A 21730-nucleotide genomic window follows, 5' to 3' on the forward strand; every position below is an offset into this window, starting at 1 on the left:
CCTTCCAAAATAGGATGTTCTCTCAAAACTCTCCCTATGTTCTATATCATCTTGGGGTTTGTTTAGAAGACAAGATGTGTTTTTCCCAAGTAACCAGTAGATCATAGACATTTGTACTAGTCCAGGTGCCTAAACAACAGGCATAGGGGTGGTAGTTGTCAGGCATATGCAGGCGTGAAGGGGGAGGAGGCTCACCAGATCCACGCCACATCTCAGCCAGGTGGCATTCAGTCTCTCCGGGCTCCTTACATAGCTCCACCACGTCCCGGCACAGTGTCTCTGGGGTAACGGGCACCTCTGTAAAATGCTGGTCATTGTTACTGAGGTAGACTGTCAGGAACATCTGGGGGACAGAGAAGAGACAAACATGGGATATTAGCATGAGGACATCCTTTAACATTTTAAATCGCACCGTATTGTAATGTCTACTGTTCACATAAGCAACTTTACAAATGTTATGATCAGAGTTGATGAAGGCCAGAGATGCCCACAGAGGCATAAGACACATGGCAAAAATAGTTATCCTAAAAACACAATCAATATTGTAAGACAGTGACAACTTCAAGGCTATGAAACCTGCATATCTAACGCTCAGTGATAGTCATCTAAAAGCCCCGCCTGCACCTGCCTGCACGACACTGATAGCAACATGCTGTCTTAGGGCTCTTTAAAATCTGTGTTGCGGACAACACGGACGGAATCACGGAATCCAGACATTAAAACGGAATTCAACAATATTCCAAAATGTATTGAACTTAGTAGGAAATTAACTAAATGTATTGATCTTAATAGAAATGCTTTCATTTATCCAAGATTATCATATGACATGAATAAACTGCATCAATGATTTGTATTTCCCTTAACTTTCTGGAGGCAACTGCACAAGACTGCATGTCTGCGTGTCCGTTTTTGTCTACCACTTTGGGTAGTCGTCAGTGATGCTAATGTAATGATAACTGTCTTTTGGTAGATGGAAAGGCTTTCCCAAAAACCTTCTCAATTAAATGTTAAGGTAGCCTGTGCCGACCTGGCAGAATTGTATCGTGATTATTTGTATTAATCCAGTAGCCATTTGGTTTGCAAACTCTGCAATCACATGAGCGCTACAGAAACATAGCTAACCAAATAATGGTCTCTGGCTGGAGCACAGTTTAATCAAAGAGCAACTACACCCAAGACTCTACATTTCTTCCATTTTTCACAAACGTCAAAAGTGGTCTCCTGATGTGGTTTAAGCATCATTGTGGACTTAGAACATCCAATTTTGTTGTTTTTCTATAAATAATAAATTGTGATTTTGAGATCGAAAACTTGAAACTAGCAAAAACAGAAACCTTGAAAAACAAAACTGAGAAAATGGCATTTGGGAAAAGACAAAACGGAATCAGACAAAAAAGTAGAGTACCTAGCATTTTTCCCTGCTGATGGCCTGCTAATGTTAACCAAGGCTGTCGGCACGATGACAGCCCTTCTGCTAACAAGCAGAGCACTTTGAAGGGTAGAAATACTGTAGCCACTGGCTGAAGGGCTGTCTATTCAGCCAAAATCATTTCTCTGCCAAATTTCACTGTGGAATTTGAAAATGTGAAATTGTTGCCGAGACTGCCCCTGCATTGGCCTCAAGACGGTGAGATCTAACCCTGAGAATGACAGAGATGGGACTAAAGTCTTTGGTCGTTTACTAGAAAGCATGCCTCTAAAAACCCATTGGATTTCAAACACAGTGGATTCATCTAAAAACACACGCCACTGAACGAATAGAACCCAGCCTCAATCCCATTGTTATGTTTCAGTGAACTTGGTTCAATAAACCCTTTACAGATGCTGACCCTCCATGCTGAAAACCCCATTTTCATTAACAGATGCACGTTTCAGAAGCTTTGGGCCACTCGTGGAATATGCTCTCTGCAGTAATCTGCACAGATATTGGCGTGACAGATTGAAATGAAACTGTTATAAAATAAAGGAGGTCTCCTGTGGATAAACCTATGGTACAAGGTGAACTAAACACACTCAGTGTGTGTGCGCGCGCGCCTCATCCCTCATTGACCCAACCCAGCCCAAGGAACGTCATTCTATCGTTCCCGTCGACTTTAGTACTGTTATGTCAGCTAACTTAAATAGAACAACATCTTTTATAGATCCAGTTTGTTCTTCAGTTCATGCCCCTTGGTTAGACTATAAGAGTGATGTAGAAACAGTATACTATTCACTTTACCACAGTAAAGAATACACAGCCCAGCCATGCCTAGGAGGGCTACATTAAGGACATTCAGGTCACCCAGGCACAAAGGCTGAGGGCAGTGCAGCTAAAGCCCTCTCAGTGAAAACAAAGACAGGCTATAGTATAGGTTCAGAACAGTGGGCTCCACATCACTGCATCTCAATGGTCTAAAGTGGATTCCCCTCCTTGTCGCTTGATGTGAGAGCACCAGAAAGGTTACAGCTGATTCCAAAACGGCATCAACTACACTGCATTCACTTAACCTGTATTTTTAGAACACAGCCATTGTCCTAACTAGGTAGCCAGTAGGGTCTGGATGATACCAGAAAGGTTAAATAAAAACATGTAATACATCTGGTTAGTTATACTTGTTAGTTTTGTGGCAAGGAAACAAAACACAAAGCGGATTTAACTTTAGTTAAACAGCCCTGATGTTGGGAACCAAATTATGTTGTCATCCAGAGTCACATGTATTTATTTTCCAAGCTATACTACACAATATTTTACATACAGCAGGTAGCCATCCTTCTAAAGAGTCCGTTCTAACCATAAACTGTTCTCTTCTGGCCATTTTTTAAATGCTCAGGTCTAAGAAATCAAAAGCGATCTCCCAATACACACAATTAACATCACTGCCAATAATGCAATCTAGGTGGTCCAGACCTAACCAGTAGTTTGGTTAAATACAGACGCAAATGGCCACTTTATTGAATGATTAAGTAATTAGCCATAGATCATGCTTGGATTACTACAGTAGGGCGATTTGATTTATTTAACCTTTAACTTGGCAAGTCAGTTAAGAACAAATTATTATTTTACAATGAAGGCCTAACACAGCCAAACCCTCCCCTAACCCGGACACCGCTGGGCCAAATTGTGCACCACCCTCTGGTACTCCCGATCAAGGCCGGTTGTGATACAGCCCGTGATCGAACCAGGGTTTGTAGTGACGCCTCTAGCACTGAGATGCAGTGCCTTAGACCGCTGCGCCACTCGGGAGTCCTATGATGATGGGGGGTTGTATATGAAAGGGTCACAGTGGTTCAAGCCACACCCTCTAAAGGACCACCCCAGATAAAGGGAAAGGGTTTTAAGAACGACAGATAAATCATTCAAACGTTCCCCTCAGAAAGGGACATCCCACCTAATGAAGTTCCTAAATACAGAATTGTTAGGGGTTCAAACAGAAAATCTGGGTGAAATTCATATTTGTTGCCGTTATTATTCCAGTTCTCCGCAGATTTGGTTTAAACCTTGCAACTTCCTGTGAGATGTTAAGACCCAGGAGGGTGAAACTTGACGTGATGGTAAAAGCCCATGGGCCACATCCTCTCATACAATGCCATGTCAATTGGCCAGATTGTGGTGCAAAAACAAGCAATTGAAAACAAGCAATTGAAAATGCAAACTTTGAAAGGTCACACCCCTCACCCCATTTGACCTAGAGTCATGAAATGTGGTACATGTGTCCCTCTCCTCACAAGGAACTAATGTCTCAAGTACCCATAAGGTCCGCCATGAAGAATTTTCCGTCATTTAGGATTTTGTGAAAAACACACACCGCTACTCCTCTGGCACCGAATGACAAATCTGCACAAAACTTGATATTTAGCATCTATGGACCAATATTTCAACACAATATTTTCCAGGGTAGCATCTCAAACATGTATGCTACTGACCAATAAACATTAATGTGGGCGTGGTGTGGCACATAAATATAATATATGCATATAAATCATGTTCTGGTGCTGATTGGCTTATTTTTAGGCAGTTACGAAACAAGTGTTATTTTCTTCTCAGGAAGACCAAGTCTGAATATTTTATGTCTGTTACCACTGATGGTAACAGACAAAACTGTTATCAGTTTTGGAAGGCTATTTAGTCTAGATCTGGAAACAGTAATGTCAAGGAATTACCGTCATGTGTATTGAAGGACTTTGTTGCTGTAATGACAAAACTGAAATGCTGAATTGTTTCAATGAGCACTTTGTATCATCTGGTAGGCTGTTTGATTCAGTGTCCTCTGTCTCTGTACAACCTTGTGTGGATGAACCAGCGAGAGCTGGTCAAACTTTTAGCGGTTTGAGGTACATAAAGCCCTGAAATCCTTAGATCAGAGAAAGCCTGCAGGTCCTGATCTTCTTGATCCCTGCTTTTAAAATCTGGCAGCTAATTTCATAGCTGAACCACTCTGTTCAATCTAACCCTGGAACGTAATGAAATTCCAACGATCTGGAAATCAGCAATTGTCCTACCACTTTTAAAAGGGGGAGATCCAACTCTTTCAAATAATTATAGGCCAACCTCAAAGCTGTCACCCCTGGTGAAAATACTTGAAACCCCTGTGAGTGAACAGCTAAAATAATTTTTATATACTAACTCCATTTTATCAATCGAGCTTCAGGAAGAAGCATAGCACAATTACAGCAGACATGACGGTTTTAAATGATATCACTGAAGCCCTTGACAAAAAACAGCACTGTGCCTCACTTTTTATGGATCTCTCTAAGGTTTTTGATACAGTTGATCATGCTATACTGAGGCAGAGATTGTCGAGTGTAGGTCTTTCAGAGCATGCAGTTGCATGGTTTGCTAACTATCTGTCTGATAGAACTCAGTGCACTCAATTTGATGGGCTCATGTCTGTTAAATTGTCTGTCTGTAATGGTGTGCTCCAAGGCTCTGTACTTGTCCCCTCTTATTCCCTATTTATATAAATCATTTAGACAAAAATGTGCAAAATGCAACTTCACTTTTATGCTGATGATACTGTTATTTATTGTTGTGCCTCGTCTCTCACAAAAGCTTTCCAGAACTTGCAAACTGCTTTCCAGAACTTGCAAAAAGCTTTCCAGAACTTGCAAACTGCTTGCAATTGAAAGAAGCAAACTGCTTGTTTCAATTGAAGCTTATCCTCAATACTGACAAAACTAAACTAATGGTGTTTTCTAAAGAAAGAAATAGACCTCTGAACTTTTCACCTATTATTACCTGTCTTGGCAATGAGATTGAGATTGTAACCTCATAAATATCTTGGCATTTTAATTGATGTCAGCCTCTCTTTTAAATTGCATATTCAACAACTTACAAAAAAACTTGAAGTTGGGATTTTATTTTAGGAATAAGGCCAGTCTTTCTTTTGAAGCCAGAAGGAGGCTAGTATCAGCTACATTTATGCCTTGACTAGACTATGGGGATATTTTATATATATATGAATGCTTCCGCTCAGGTGTTTGAGATCAATTGACACCCTTTACCATGGTGCATTGAGATTTATTTTAAACTGCAAAACCCTTATGCACCACTGCACTTTATATACCAGGGTTGGCTGGCATTCTCTAGTCACTCGTAGGCTCAGTCACTGGTATACTTTTATTTACAAAGCCATTTTGGGTTTACTACCATTTTATTTGGACATTTTTATTGTTCAGAAATGTGGTGGGTACTCTCTTCGTTCGCTGGACCTTATCCTGCTAACTGTTCCAAATGTACGAACCGAATTTGGTAAAAGGGCTTTTATTTACTCTGCGCCATCGGCTTGGAATGCCTTACAAAATACTTTTAAACTGGAAGAACTTGTCCCGATTGGTGTTTTAAATCACTGATGAAGGATTTTGAGACTGATTCCCTGACCGGTCAATGTTTTTAATTTGCCGTTTTATGATTTTGTTATACTCTTGTGAATTCTTTGCTTTTTACTAGATTACTTATATCTTTTCATGTTGTCTGTCTGTAATTGTGTAATGACTGTGTAATGAAAAAGATTTCAAAATCTCAAATGAGCCATTCCTGGTTAAATATAATCAAAATAAAATAACACATGGATATTCATATAGTAAAATAAAACATGATACACGTTCCAAACACTGTCAAGACTCAACATTTCCAAGCACATTCAGACTGACCACACAGTGGCACTACAATGGATACATACGTTTATATCTGTTGATCTGTTGGACTCAGAGCGAATTAATTTTGACAAATGCACACATGCTCTAGCTAACATGTAGAATTTGTCAGTTTGGCTGCATAGTGGCGCTGTTGGACATGAAAAAACAATCATACAAAATGAGTGTATTGCATTCAAAGACGTGCATCCATAGATGCAACATACCAAAGTTGGTGCCGATTGGTCGAGCGGTTCTGGAGAAGATGTTTATTGGTTGCGCTATGGGGCCAAAGCTTGAAACCTGCCATGGCTGCTGGCAGCTAATTTTATTTAGTTGTTTTTATTTGTCCTGGATCTGTGCCTAAAAGCTGAACCCAGAACTGTGCCTAATAGAGAAACTTCCACCCCGAGCAAGCACTCCACTCCTTTATATACCACTGGACTACAGTGTGTGTGGCTCATTCAACTGATCTAGCAGAGTAGAAATGTTATCTTTGCAGGAGAGGTTGGTTAGATCTGGTCAGCAAGGTTTCAAATAACAGTAACCCAGATACTTAAGCCTTTTATGGACGGTGGCTGCTTGGTTGTAGTGGGGCAACAAATCATGGAAGACAAGCATATAGTTCTCTGACGCTTCAATATGGAGCTTTAATGCATTAGATTAGCCTCTTTTTTCCAGGAGGGCAAATATGCTTTAAATCCCAGCAGGACAAGAAAAGTCACTCAGAAATAGGCGCAGCAGCTGACATCGCTCTCTTCGAAGGAAAGTAGGACATCCAGGGGACCCTGTTAATGTTAGGAGAGAGAGAGAAAGGAGACAATAGAGAAATAACGAGAGGAGATGAGAGAATGAGAAAGAGAGCGAGAGAGATGATCAAGATAGAGGTTGTGACATACGGTAAAACCCTCTGGGGCTCAGCATTGAAGTCGACCATCAGATCCTAAATGGGGCTCTATTGTCCTTCTAAGCCCTCTGACATCAATGCAAATCATATCAAACACTTATCACCAAAACAGTATCATGCTTTTAACTCACCTCGTTGTGATGATCAATTTGAAAAAATAAGTTCAACAGCAGGTAGAAACATGGTAGTTGTGGATGTGGTTTCAAAGCCTAACGTGACAAAATGGACAGCGCTTTCTAAGGTGATGATTCAGTCAAAGAAATGTGCGACTTTCTCTAAAACACCTATAGTTGCACCATGCAGCCCAAAAAACGTATTAGAAATACAAACATATAGGTTTGTATCATTTACAACTAAAGTTGGCAAATAACTAAATCTAGCATATAGTACCTCACTCCTTTATGGGAAAATTATAATTTCCATTTTATTCATTCCAGTTCAATTATATTCTTACTATAAAACACTAAAATAATGGCACGGGACTTATAAGCCTTTCTTGTCTGCTAAATGAACAAGCCTACAGCATGGTACGATGCCTGATAACATAGTTGCCCAGGGGTCGGGAACCTTTTTTGAGTGCCAGTTATGATTTTCACATGTGCATTACAACTAATTGTGTCTATTGAATATCTAATTGCCCACAACCGGAAGAATTCCATAGCACGCTAAACAGAAGCGATGTCCATTAGCACCACGGGCTTGATCTTTGAACACAGATTCTCTTGGTAAACGATAGTGTCATTAACCACGGGGTGGCCAATCTTATCTTCAAATCAGCTTTGTGAATCCTTTATGTTTCCCCATCATAGCGGGGGCACCGTCAGTTGTAATAGCAATTATTATTATTATTTTTAAATCGACACCGCTCTCCTCAAAATGATCTGTGAAGGCTTTTGCTACATCTTCCCGTTTAATAGTACCATGCATGGGTTTGAGACAAAGCAGTCACAGTATCTTGCAACAACTGCCAGACGTGGAATGTCATTCACATACACACTTATCAAGAGCCACACTAAACACTGGGGCATCTTTTAACGCTACAGTTTGCTGCTCCTTTACATTTTTCAACCATCTCGGTAACTCACCTTTCAACAGTTCTGGCAGACACAGGCTTGTCTTTAATCTTTGAGATGATTGTCTGTTAGGCAATCAATCAAATAAAGCCTGCAAACTACTGAGGAAAGCCTCCTTGATATATTCCACATTAGTAAAGTGTTTTCAATGTTTAGCAATGCACTTTGTAGCTCCCCTCTGTAGCTTGCGCTTTGACTGCATGTAGCTGTGAACACAAAGCTTTGCTTTTCATACCTGGACACGGCCCTCTTGATTCTTTCAACCTTGTCCACCTTATCCTTTAACTTTTTCCTCATGTCTCGTTTCAAAATAATGCCGTACACTTCATGTCCAACAAATCAACAGTTTTACAACAGAGCGCGCAAGTAGACCGGTCCTTCAGTAAAACAAATCCATAGTCCTTTGTCTAAGTGGCAATAAATGAGCCTCTAACCTTATTTCTTTACTGATGACATTTTGCACCCTGAACTTTTTTTAAATAACAAAAAAAGGCTTGCTAGCTATCTGAAAACAAATCTCTCATCTTCAGTGCTGCCTTGGTATTGAATTAATAATATGAAACTCCTGCAAAATCATAACACCCATTGGCTAACCAGGATTGACATACGTTGGGAACTACAACGTTGCAATGAATACCAACGCAATTTCGAAACCAATGCATGCAATTTCAATTATTTTCTCCAGTTTAGAAAATACAACTTTGTATAATAATAGTAAAGACATCAAAACTATGAAATAACACATATGGAAGCATGTAGTAAACAAGTGTTTAAAAAATAATTTATATTTAAGAATCTTTAAAGAAGCCACCATTGGCCTTGATGACAGCTTTGCACACGCTTGGCATTCGCTCAACCAGCTTCACCTGGAATTCTTTTCCAACAGTCTCATGAGGCATTTATAGATTTATTTGAGCAATAAGGCCCGAGGGGGTGTGGTATATGTCCAATATACCACGGCTAAGGGTGATTCCTATGCAAGACGCCCCGCCTGCATACAGCCCTTAACTGTGGTATATTGGCCATATACCATAAACCCCCGAGGTGTCTTACTGCAAATATAAACTGGTTAGGAACGTAGAGTAAGTTTGGACATGCCTACTCATTCAAGGGTTTTTCTTTATTTTTGACTATTTTCTACATTTTAGAATAATATTGAAGACATCAAAACTATGAATTAACACATATGGAATCATGTAGTAACCAAAAAAGTGTTAAACAAATCAAAATATATTTAATATTTTAGATTCCTCAAAGTAGCCACCCTTTGCCTTGATGACAGATTTGCAGGCTTTTGGCGTTCTCTCAACCAGCTTCATGAGTTACCTATTCCCGAAAGTATTGGAGTTCCCACATATGATGAGCACTTGTTGGCCGCTTTTCCTTGACACTGCAGTCCAACTCATCCCAAACCATCTCAGTTGGGTTGAGGTCGGGTGATTGTGGAGGCCAGGTCATCTGAAGCAGCACTCCATTACTCTCCTTCTTGGTCAAATAGCCCTCAGACAGCCTGGAGGTGTGTTGGGACATTGTCCTGTTGAAATACAAATGATTATCCCACAAAGCGCAAACCAGATGGGATGGCGTATCGCTGCAGCATGCGGTGGTAGCCATGCTGTTTAAGTGTGCCTTGAATTTAGAAATATATATAATCACAGACAGTGTCAACAGCAAAGCACCCCAACACCATCACGCCACCTCCATGATTCACGGTGGGAACCACATGCGGAGATCATCCGTTCACCTACTCTGCGTCTCACAAAGACACGGCGGTTGGAACGAAAAATCTCAAATTTGGACTCATTAGACCAAAGGACAGATTTCCACCGGTCTAATGTCCATTGCTCGTGTTTCTTGGCCAAAGCAAATCCTCTTCTTATTGGTGTCCTTAAGTAGTGGTTTCTTTGCTGCAATTCGACCATGAAGGTCTGATTGACGCAGTCTCCTCTGAACAGTTGATGTTGAGATGTGTCTCCGTGAAGCATTTATTTGGGGTGCAATTTCTGAGGCTGGTAACTCTAATGACCTTATCCTCTAAAGCATAGGTAACTCTGGGTCTTCCTTTCCTGTGGCGGTCCTCAAGAGAGCCAGTTTCGTCATTGTGCTTGGTTTTTGCGACTGCACATGAAGAAACGTTCATAGTTCTTGACCTTTTCCGAATTGACTGACCTTCATGTCTTAAAGTAATGATGGACTGCCGTTTCTATTTGCTTATTTGAGCTGTTCTTGCTTTTTTGGTTACTACATGATTCCATGTGATATTTCATAGTTTTGAAGTCTTCACTATTATTCTACAATGTAGCAAATAGTAAAAATAAAGAAAAACCCTGGAATCAGTAGGTGTCCAAACCTTTGAATGGTACTCTATATAATATATAATATATATATATATATATATATATATATATATATATATAATATAATATATATATATATATATATACACATACACATTTGCATTAGGTTACCGACCCCTGCAGTAAGCCAACTCATACTCTGTTCTTCTGAAATCATATTTTCTTCCTATCATGTTTCTTTAGACCTAACTAAAATCAATAACGGATTTATTGTGATGGTGTATATTAAATCTTTTTAAATGTAGATGTTCCCAATGCGCGCATCAGCGGCTTGTATGCATGTTTTGTGTGTGGAAGCCTGGAGATACTACCGTGAGACCAGCAGTCTTTCGCATGACAATAACCAGCTGACAAAACGTAAAGAGGTGTGAGAGATTAGAGAGGGACGGGTAGTAAAAATATACTGTACTGCATAATATGTCTAGTATATTACCCATGTTGTTGTAATGGGAAAGCCGTTGCCAACAGCTAGCACATATTCCATTTATTTTTCTTAAATGTCATAAAACTATTTTCTATTTTGCCCATTTCTCTTTTATACATTACCTATAATAATGTTCAAGTTCATACAAACGCTAGAGGAGAATGTTAAACTAAAGCGTGGAGAGTGGTGTTGAGACTACCCTAGGGTTAGACTAATGTTAAACTAAAGCGTGGAGAGTGGTGTTGAGACTACCCTAGGGTTAGACTAATGTTAAACTAAAGCGTGGAGAGTGGTGTTGAGACTACCCTAGGGTTAGACTAATGTTAAACTAAAGCGTGGAGAGTGGTGTTGAGACTACCCTAGGGTTAGACTAATGTTAAACTAAAGCGTGGAGAGTGGTGTTGAGACTACCCTAGGGTTAGACTAATGTTAAACTAAAGCGTGGAGAGTGGTGTTGAGACTACCCTAGGGTTAGACTAATGTTAAACTAAAGCGTGGAGAGTGGTGTTGAGACTACCCTAGGGTTAGACTAATGTTAAACTAAAGCGTGGAGAGTGGTGTTGAGACTACCCTAGGGTTAGACTAATGTTAAACTAAAGCGTGGAGAGTGGTGTTGAGACTACCCTAGGGTTAGACTAATGTTAAACTAAAGCGTGGAGAGTGGTGTTGAGACTACCCTAGGGTTAGACTAATGTTAAACTAAAGCGTGGAGAGTGGTGTTGAGACTACCCTAGGGTGTATTAAATATTCATTGTCCCGTGGAGCTCAGTTCGTAGAGCATGGCGGTTGCAACACCAGGGTTGTGGGTTCGATTGCCAAGGGGGACCAGTATGAAAATGTATGGACTCAAAATTGTAAGTCATAAACAGCACAGCCAGAGAAACAAACACTGGTCAATAAAAACCTGATAAGACTAAGCAACAATAACGCCAGCTGTATAACAAAGCACAGGAAAAAGATCTAAGACAAGTCGGCCAAAGTCAACTGATATGCCTATTCACTAAGAAAACAATTAACCCAAGCCACATAAAAGCACGCCATAAAATCCTTGCTATATACTAGCCTAAACCTTAACACCTTCAGCCAAGATAGAGAGCGGAGCAGCGTCAGCATTACCCAGACCACATGCTGTGCTTCATTCCCTGCTTGAGGAATATGGGTTGTTTCTAACGGCCAAGAAGAGAGTGCCAGTCAAATAGATAGCAGGTGCACCCAATATCCTGTTGTGATTAGACAGACATGGGTCTGCCGGATGAAAGCCAATGGTAGCTAAACAACATCAAACCCTGTCCGTCTGGGATTCATTCTATGAAAGCACTTCTGAGAGCAGGAGAGCAACCACAGCTGATGACACTAATGTAACCTTTCAAACATGACCCTGGGGGTTCTTGTGTGTGTGTGTGTGTGTGTGTGTGTGTGTGTGTGTGTGGGGAAACTTTCAACTACATTGAGCTTGTCATGTTGCCTAAACCAAGGGGATTGCGGTACGGAGTGCCCTGCTCTAAGATCAGACTGACCCACCCCCCAATCCTAACGTTAACCATTAGGGGAAGGGAAATGAGTTGACCCTGCATCAGTGGTTTTGGGAAGGTTCCTGGGTGGGTACAGGCTTATCAGGCCTCTCCAGTTGTTTAGACATGCTGTTTAAACATAAACACAACACAGACAATTACAAGAAGTAGGAGGTGGTTAGTGTGTGTGCGCCACTCCCACTCAAACAGATAACACACACGCGCTCTACGACATAGAAGCGCGGGAGACAGATAGGGAGAGAGGGAGAGAGAGAGAGACACATAGAAACAAACTCAATTTGTAATCTACAACATGATTTGTAAAAAGGTGAGGGTAGCCTAACCTCATTCTCAAGAACATTTGATATCATTATAACAGTCCATTTTTAACCTTGCCTGACACACACTACTATCTACCTGTAGGGGCCAATACCAGTGCATGTCATTCTCCTCTAGTACAAATTAAATTTCTCTTTTATTGAGTTAGCATGAGAGAGAGAGAGCGAGAGGGGGGTATCAAAACTGTCCCCTTGGCAGTTTTCATTATAAGATCCTCAGGGCTAAACATGAGGCGCAGTAATAGAGTTAGACTTCAATGTCAAAGTAACTAGCAAAATGAAAGGCTTGCTCAAAGAGCAAACGTCAATACCACTGTGTGTGCATAAATACACTATACAGTGCATTGGGAAAGTATTCAGACCCCTTCCCCTTTTCCACATTGTTACGTTACAGCCTTATTCTGAAATGGATTTCTACAGCACCCCATAATGACTAAGCAAAAACAGGTTCAGAGACTATTGCAAAAAACACAAAAAACTGAAATCTTATTTACATAAGTACTCAGACCCTTTGCTATGAGACTTGAAATTGAGCTCAGGTGCATCCTGTTTCCATTGATCATCCTTGAGATGTTTCTACAACTTGATTGGAGTCCACCTGTGCTAAATTCAATTGATTGAACATGATTTGGAAAGGCACACACCTGTCTATATGAGGTCCCCCAGTTGACAGTGCATGTCAGAGAAAAAAAAAAAGAAGCCATGAGGTCGAAGGAATTGTCCTTAGAGCTCCAAGACAGGATTGTGTCGAGGCACAGATCTGGGGAAGGGTACCAAAACATTACTACAGCAATGAACGTCCCCAAGAACACAGTGGCCTCCATCATTCTAAAATGGAAGAAATTTGGAACCACCAACACTCTTCCTAGAGCTGGCCACCCAGTCAAACGGGGGAGAAGGGCCTTGATCAGGGAGGTGATCAACAACCCGATGGTCACTCTGACAGAGCTCTAGAGTTCATCTGTGGAGATGGGAGAACCTTCCAGAAGGACAACCATCTCTGGAGCACTCTACCAATCAGGCCTTTATGGTAGAGTGGCCAGACAGAAGCCACTCCTCAGGAAAAAGGCACATGACAGCCCACTTCGAGTTTGCCAAAAGGCACCTAAAGGTCATATGAAACCAAGATTGAACTCTTTGGCCTGAATGCAAAGCGTCACATCTGGAGTCAGCCTGGCACCAACCCTACGGTGAAGCATGGTGGCGGCAGCATCATCATCATGATGTGGGGATGTTTTTCAGCAGCAGGGACTGGGAGACTAGTCAGGATCAAGGGGAAAAAATGAACGGAGCAAAGTACAGAGAGATCTCTGATGAAAACCTGCTCCAGAATGCTCAGGTCCTCAAACTGGGACGACAGTTCACCTTCCAATAGGACAACAACCCTAAGCACACTACCAAGACAACGCAGGAGTGGCTTTGGGACAAGTCTCTGAATGTCCTTGAGTGGACCAGCCAAAACCCGATCAAACATCTCTGGAGAGCCCTGAAAATAGCTGTGCAGCGACACTCCCCATCCAACCTGACAGAGCTTGAGAGGATCTGCAGAAAATAATGGAAGAAACCCCCCCAAAATACAGGGGTACCAAGCTTGTGGCGTCTTACCCAAAAATACTCGATGCTGTACTCAATGCAAAAGGTGCTTCAACAAAGTACTGAGTGAAGGGTCTGAATACTTATGTAAAATTTCAGTTTATTTTTTATAAATTTGCAAACATAAAAAAAAGGTTTTGCTTTGTCATTGGGGTATTGTGTGTAGATTGATGAAGGGAAAAACTAAATATTCTAAAATTGATTAAGGCTGTAACGTAACAAAATGTGGAAAAAGTCAAGGGGTCTGAATACTTTCACACCGTTGCTGACAGGTGTTAAGAATCGAGCACACAGCCATGCAATCTCCATAGACAAACATTGGCAGTAGAATAGCCTTACTGAAGACCTCAGTGACTTTCAACCTGGCACCGTCATAGGACGCCACCTTTCCAACAAGTCTGTTTGTGAAATTTCTGCCCTGCTTGAGCTGCCTCAGTCAACTGTAAGTGCTGTTATTGTGAAGTGGAAACATCTAGGAGCAACAACGGCTCACCCGCCAAGGGGTAGGCCACACAAGCTCACAGAACGGGACCGCCGAGTGCCCTAGTGTTACAAATATTCTGTCCTCGGTTGCAACACTCACTACCGAGTTCCAAACTGCCTCTGGATGCAACGTCAGCACAAGAAATTTTCAAATCAGGAGCTCCATGAAATGGATTTCCATGGCCGAGCAGCCACACACAAGCCTAAGATCACCATGCGCAATGCCAAGCGCACCGCCATTGGACTCTGTAGCAGTGGAAATGCGTTCTCTGGAGTGATGAATCACGCTTCACCATCTGGCAGTCCGAAGGACTAAATCTGGGTTTGGCAGATGCCAGGAGAACACTACCTGCCTGAATGCATAGTGTCAACTGTAAAGTTTGGTGGAGGAGGAAAAATGGTCTGGGGCTGTTTTTCATGGTTTGTGCTAGGCCCTTTAGTTCCAGTGAAGTGAAATCTTAAAGCTACAGCATACAATGACATTCTAGACAAATTCTGTGCTTCCAACTTTGTGGCAACAGTTTGGAGAAGGCCCTTTCCTGTTCCAGCATGACAATGCCCCCATGCACAAAGCGAGGTCCATACAGAAAGTATTTGTCGAGACCGTTGTGGAAGAACTTGACTGGCCTGCACAGAGCCCTGACCTCAACTCCATCTTACACCTTTGGGATGAATTGGAACACCAACTGCGAGATAGGCCTAATCGCCCAACATCAGTGCTCGACCTCACTAATGCTCTGTGGCTGAATGGAAGCAAGTCCCCGCAGCAATGTTCCAACATCTAGTGGAAAGCCTTCCCAGAAGAGTGGAGGCTGTTATAGCAGCAAAGGGAGGACAAACTCCATATTAATACCTAAGATTTTGGATTGAGATGTTCGACGAGCAGGCGTCCACATACTTTGGTCACGTAGTGTAGTCAGAGATACCAACGGAGTGCTGCCAGGCCTCACACACATGCAAGCGCACAGACACACACACCCTTCTCTGTCCATTACAGATATTGCTGGGGTAAGCAAGTGAGCCAACTAGGTCTTGTTGAGCGAGCCCCCCTCTAAGGAAGTCAAGAGACTGCAACAAGACAGACAAAGGCACGGAGATGCAGCCTGTCTGTCTGTCTTACCTTCCGTCCTCTCTGCAGAACTCTGGGCCTGAAGACTTGACCCGCTCCAGCCGGGCAGTACTTCAAAAACACAAGGCAGAATCCTCTATACCTTATTCCTTTTAATCTACCTCCGTTAACGGAGAAGATGGAGGAGAAAATGTCATTAGTGAGAGCGGTAGCCTGTGGTACACAACTCAGCTGCAACAACTTGTGCTGTAGTCTGCAGTAGGCTACATCACTCCCTACTTAAATTCAGCATAACCTCCCGTCCCGGTCTGCACTGCACCATGTTTCCCTCAAAACTCATCATTTCCTGGTCTCTCCATCCTGCATATCGTATTGTGATGAAAGAGATCCAACTATGAGCTTCCTGTGAGAGATGAGAGAAATGTGGGCCACATTAAGCAGAATGAGCCAGCTTCTATCCATAATCTTCCCTTTCCTATCCTTGACAAACTGGTTTTAAGCTGAGCAACAAACACAATTTAGAAGGCACACGTTATAATGTATTTATTAGGGCAATTTGGAATGAGGAGGAACAAGTTTAACGAGATCACTGGCATAGGTGAGTGAGCGAGGGACACAATGCGTTTCCCAGAAGTGTCGGCCAAGTTTCAGGTAAATCCTCTGACCACCCCTGGCTGCTACAGTGCTCTACTCTGACCGCTCTCATCCCTATGGGTGGCCAAGGATTACTGCCCCTGACATTACACTCACAATATCCTCACTGTCTCTCAATCGCTCTACAGTACAGCCACTCTAAACATCCTTTACCCCTTTCACCTGAACCCACCAAGGACGTCAAGTCAATCCCTCTGGATGTAGCGCAGGAAAGAGGACGCCAGGTCAGGTGATTCTATGGTGCTGTGCCTTCTCCCTTCCTCTGACGGGTCTGCTTCAGAAGTTACACCCATATCCATTCTCAATAAGCTACTACAAAGAGGACACCCACTCAGAACATTTATCACTGGCGGCAGATCTGTGTGTCATGTACTGTACAGCTGGAGACTTTAGATTTGAATATCAGCACATAGGCCTAATAGACTCACTCCTCTACAAACCACATCCATCCAGCACTAGGCCTATTTTATTATTAAAAGGCATTTTTTTACCACTAGGCTTAAGGAGTTGATTCGTTATGGTCCAGTGATCATTCCAAGCGAGGTCCTTGTGTACACATGAACATACTGTATGTCCTTGGATCTCCCTCATATAGCTGAGCCAACCTCCACCTGACTGGTGTGAACGTCAGGTGTTTTGTAAGAAGGGGACCTCCCAGAGTCAACACAAAGCCAGTCAGTGGTCACACACAGAGAAAATCTCTCTGTTGACACACAGCAAAGTCAAGCAGGGCTGCCCACAACATCACCCCATTAGTCTTGTGTGGTTGCTGTTGATTAAGACAATATGTTTAGGTCAACATTGAACACATTGCTGTTAAGGAACAAATGTGTATAGGTCTAAGAAGTTATTGTGACAAAAAACTTGTCCCTTTAAAAAAAAGGACAGGCCTATATGTTAACCAGAGATTCACCTCCAAAACTGTCATAGGTTGGTTGTAATCAATTTAAATCACACCAACCTCCCTAAAAGAAACCCTGCAGCAGCAAAAAAAAACATTAGCTTTGATCACAACACTTTGTAAACATCAGCTCAAGACCACATGTGTTAATCACTGCTAGCTGTACAGAGCTTGGCTGGACAGAAGATAAGGAGACATCATAGTAAAAGCGTTGTGTACAACTAGCCTGATTCCACAATGGTACAAGAGAAGAAAAAAACGGAGAGCATCTCTTATCATAGACAGACAGGACACGCACAATGTCCTCTTCTACACCATGTCATAAAGAGTCCCTGGGCCTATTGTCCTCCGAAAACAGGGAACCTTCTTTACCGCCCTCCCCCATCCCAGCCACCCATGACGCTGCTACATTATATCTACGACAGAGCACTGAACAGTACATACAGTTCCAGGGGACATTCATTGTGCAAGCACAGACAATCCTTCATGTTCCAACGTGGCTCCATTGTGATGGGGATTGTGCCGACTGCCAACCGTACTGATAAAATCAAATGTTATTTGTCACATACTCGACTAACTGTGAAATGCTTACTTACAGGCCCTTCTCAACAACGCAGAGAGAAAAATCTAGAAATAATAGAAACATGATAATAACAGGAGGAATAAATACACAATGAGTAACGATTACTTGGCTATATACAGTACCAGTCAAAAGTTTGGACACACTTCCTCATTCCAGATTTTTTCCTTATATTTATTAGAATAATAGTGAAGTCAACAAAACTATGAAATAACACAAATGGAATCACGTAGTAACCAAAAAAGTGTTAAACAAATCAATATTTTATACTTGAGATTCTTCAAGTGAGTCGCAAAACCCATCAAGCGCTATGATGAAACTAGCTCTCATCAGACCGCCACAGGAAAGGAAGACCCAGAGTTACCTCTGCTGCAGAGTCTAACTTTATTAGAGTTACCAGCCTCAGAAATTGCAGCCCAAATAAATGCTTCACAGAGTTCAAGTAACAGACATCTCAACATCAACTGTTCAGAGGAGACTGTGACTCAGGCCTTCATGATCAGATTGCTACAAAGAAACCATTGCTAAAGGACACCAATAAGAAGAGACTTGCTCGGGCCAAGAAACACGAGCAACGGACATTAGACTGGTGGAAATCTGTCCTTTGGTCTGATGAGTCCAAATGTTCGATTTTTGGTTCCAACCGCCGTGTCTTTGTGAGACGCATGAGTAGGTGAACGGATGATCTACACGTGTGGTTCCCACAATGATGCACGGAGGTGGTGGTGTTAAGTGTGCCTTGAATTTAGAATTCAAGGTACACTTAACCAGCATGGCTACCACAGAATTCTGCAGCGATACACCATCCCATCTGGTTTGCGCTTAGTATGACTATCATTTGTTTTTCAACAGGACAATGAACTAACACACCTCCAGGCTGTGTAAGGGATATTTAACCAAGAAGGAGAGTGATGGAGTGCTGCATTAGATGACCTGGCCTCCACAATCACCAGACCTCAACCCAATTGAGATGGTTTGGGATGAGTTGGACCACAGAGTGAAGGAAAAGCAGCCAACAAGTGCTTAGCATATGTGGGAACTCCTTCAAGGCTGTTGGGAAAGCATTCCATGTGAAGCTGGTTGAGAGAATGCCAAGATTGACAGATTTGCACAAAGGCAAAGGGTGGCTACTTTTAAGAATCTAAAACACTTTTTGGGTTACTACATGATTCCATGTGTTATTTCATAGTTTTTATGTCTTCGTTATTATTCTACAATGTAGAAAATAGTAAAAAATAAAGAAAATCCCTTGAAAGAGTAGGTGTGTCCAAACTTTTGACTGGGACTGTACACAGGGTACCGGTACCGAGTCGATGTGCAGGTGGAAGAGGTAATAGCACAGAGTCGACACGTTAAAGAGCTAGATAACACACCACACACGCTTGCGCACACACAGCAACAAGGCAAAGGTCTCCTGTGGTCTATAGCGATCTCCGCCATGGAAACATGGCATTGTAAGGATAAGGATTTATATTGATGTCCATGTGAATGGAGGTTGGCGATAACAAATGGCTGGGTGTGAATAGTGGAGCTAAGTCATATCTCGCAGACAGGAGTCATTCTGAGAACACTCGGTCACTGCTGCCTGAGAACATGACTCATTCAGTCATCCAGATAAGTTACTGGAAAAATGAGGGGGAGAGAAGCACACACTGTAGGCTACCAATATGTACAGTGATACTAAGATAAACATAGTAGTGTTTGTACGTGTGTTAGGTACACACACACACACACACACACACACACACACACACACACACACACAAATGATGACAAAGTGATTCGGTGAAGCATCTTAATCTCAGTAACATTTTACTTCTGGCATTGACATCCACGTACATATTTTCGCAGTGGATTTCTGGGAAAGCCCATCAGAAAAGAAGCATTCCTAAGATTAGAGGTCCTGACAACTCCTGGGGGGCAATCAACCACAACCTGAAGAACTTTCCTTTCATCCTGATTTTTTACCAGCTGACTGGTCACAGACACACTTGGACTTTGCACCAGAACCTAGGTACATATACAGTCAGTATCAGTTAGGAACTTAGCCTGCCATTTTTCAAAATATACAACAGTCCCAGACATAATTTCAAGATGTTTTCTATACAGCCTCCTGCCCCTCGCTCTGCTCCTTCTCCTCTCTTTCTTTCTCTATATTTAAAAGAAGTACTGAGAGATGGAGCTCAGCACTGCAGCAAAAGGACTAGACCTCTCATGATGTTGGCAGGGGTCCAGGTTCAAAGCTGCTGGTGCCTTGTTTAAGGAAAAACAAGAACCACAATATTCAAATTCTGTGTCAAAACTATCTGATTTTAGGATATAATGATCTTTTGAAAAAAAAAAAATGTTGCACATCTACGGACATAAAAATGTAGACATTGGGGTGATTGGGCATCAAATTAGACTACTATGCAAATCCTCAGTGCTGTGTAGGGTGGGTTATTCAATGCGAACAATAACAACTACCTAGTGACTACATCATTTAAAAAGGTTTCCTGCAAAAAACATCAATACTCCGTTTCTTAAAGATGAAACAATATTTGAAAAATCTGTTGAAATTCTATAGTTTCCTTCATGAGTCTTGGGTAGCCAAACCTTAGGTTGCATCATCCCCAACTGCAATGTGTAGTGTAACTTGAGTTTTCCTTTATGGCTGAAAACACATTTATTGAAAATGGATATCGCAAAAAAAGTAAGCAGCAAGTACGTCGATGTAATGCCTGCAACTGGAGTGTGCTACAATGTCGCGTAGGATATCAACTAGCCTATGTTGCTGCATCAACTCAACGTAAGAAGCAAATTGCCTTTTTTTCAAGCAATTAAAAGGCAGAAACTCTCACCGGCATCATTTTAGCCTCGTACCGCATTTAACCAGATTTGGAATTCCTTGGCTCGTAGTTTCGAGGAAAACTGGAGGCGTTCGATTGCTTTTTAATCCTGATCCTGTCCCGTAGCCTGTCCGGTAAACCAGTCGATGAGTTGTCTCTTCTTGTTATTGAAAGTAAGTAACTTAAGTAACTTTGGCTGTAAAATAAACCAAATATAACTACATGTATTTCGTAGGCTGTGTAGCCTAATCAGTCTCCTATCCGCATATGCCGCGGACCTGTTGTAAAAAAAAAAAAACATTAATAAATACAAGGCCTTCTTGAAATGAAAGTTTTCAGTGGCGATTACATCGCTTGGAAGTTGGCAGTCGCATTCGGAAACGCGTTGCGTTCAAAACTCTGTTAAATTATTGCCATTACCCAAACCGATCAAATAACACGATTATGTACGATGTATTTGATATATATATTTTTTGCGATAGTTTCCTGAAGCTGTAGGTGCCTATCAGCCCTGAAACACCGCTAACAGCGTAGTTCGAATGAGTGATCGCAGTTTATCCCAGAGTGACGTAGGAGGATGTAACTCATCCCATTGGAATGTAAGCTCCGCCTCGTCTCGGACAGTGGATCTATCCCCACCTACTGGGGTGAGAGTGTAATGAATCTCCTTTCCATGGCCAGTCAACATCACTCTTCTCAGCCCAGGAGTCAGCTGAGTTGGACCTCTATGGTTGGACCACCTTGACCTCCCCGCTTGATCATTCCTGCCGAACAGCACCTTCCTTTGTCTACCTGTTTCACAGACTAGCCAGACAGAGATTTTAATAATATTACATAGGCCTATTTTGAAGCTACTGATGTTTTTAAATGACAAAAACATAAACTATACGACCTCATAATT

General features: G+C 41.9%; 1 protein-coding gene across 3 annotated transcripts in view; it reads right to left on the reverse strand.

Annotated features, from left to right (window-relative positions):
• LOC115193780 (apoptosis-stimulating of p53 protein 2) overlaps positions 1 to 21386 on the reverse strand; it is a 50438-nt gene extending 29052 nt beyond the window's left edge. For all 3 annotated transcript variants that reach the window (XM_029752761.1, XM_029752760.1, XM_029752759.1), the window contains exons 1-2: positions 20842 to 21386; positions 196 to 343 (exon numbers count right to left, since the gene is read on the reverse strand). In XM_029752761.1, coding sequence (XP_029608621.1) covers positions 196 to 343; positions 20842 to 20868 — 175 coding nt within the window. In that variant the 5' untranslated portion in view covers positions 20869 to 21386. The remainder of the gene's footprint in view (positions 1 to 195; positions 344 to 20841) is intronic.
• Positions 21387 to 21730: the final 344 nt, after the last annotated feature.

This window comes from Salmo trutta, chromosome 5, assembly GCF_901001165.1.
Source record: "Salmo trutta chromosome 5, fSalTru1.1, whole genome shotgun sequence".
In the NCBI taxonomy this organism is placed as follows: Eukaryota; Metazoa; Chordata; class Actinopteri; order Salmoniformes; family Salmonidae; genus Salmo; species Salmo trutta.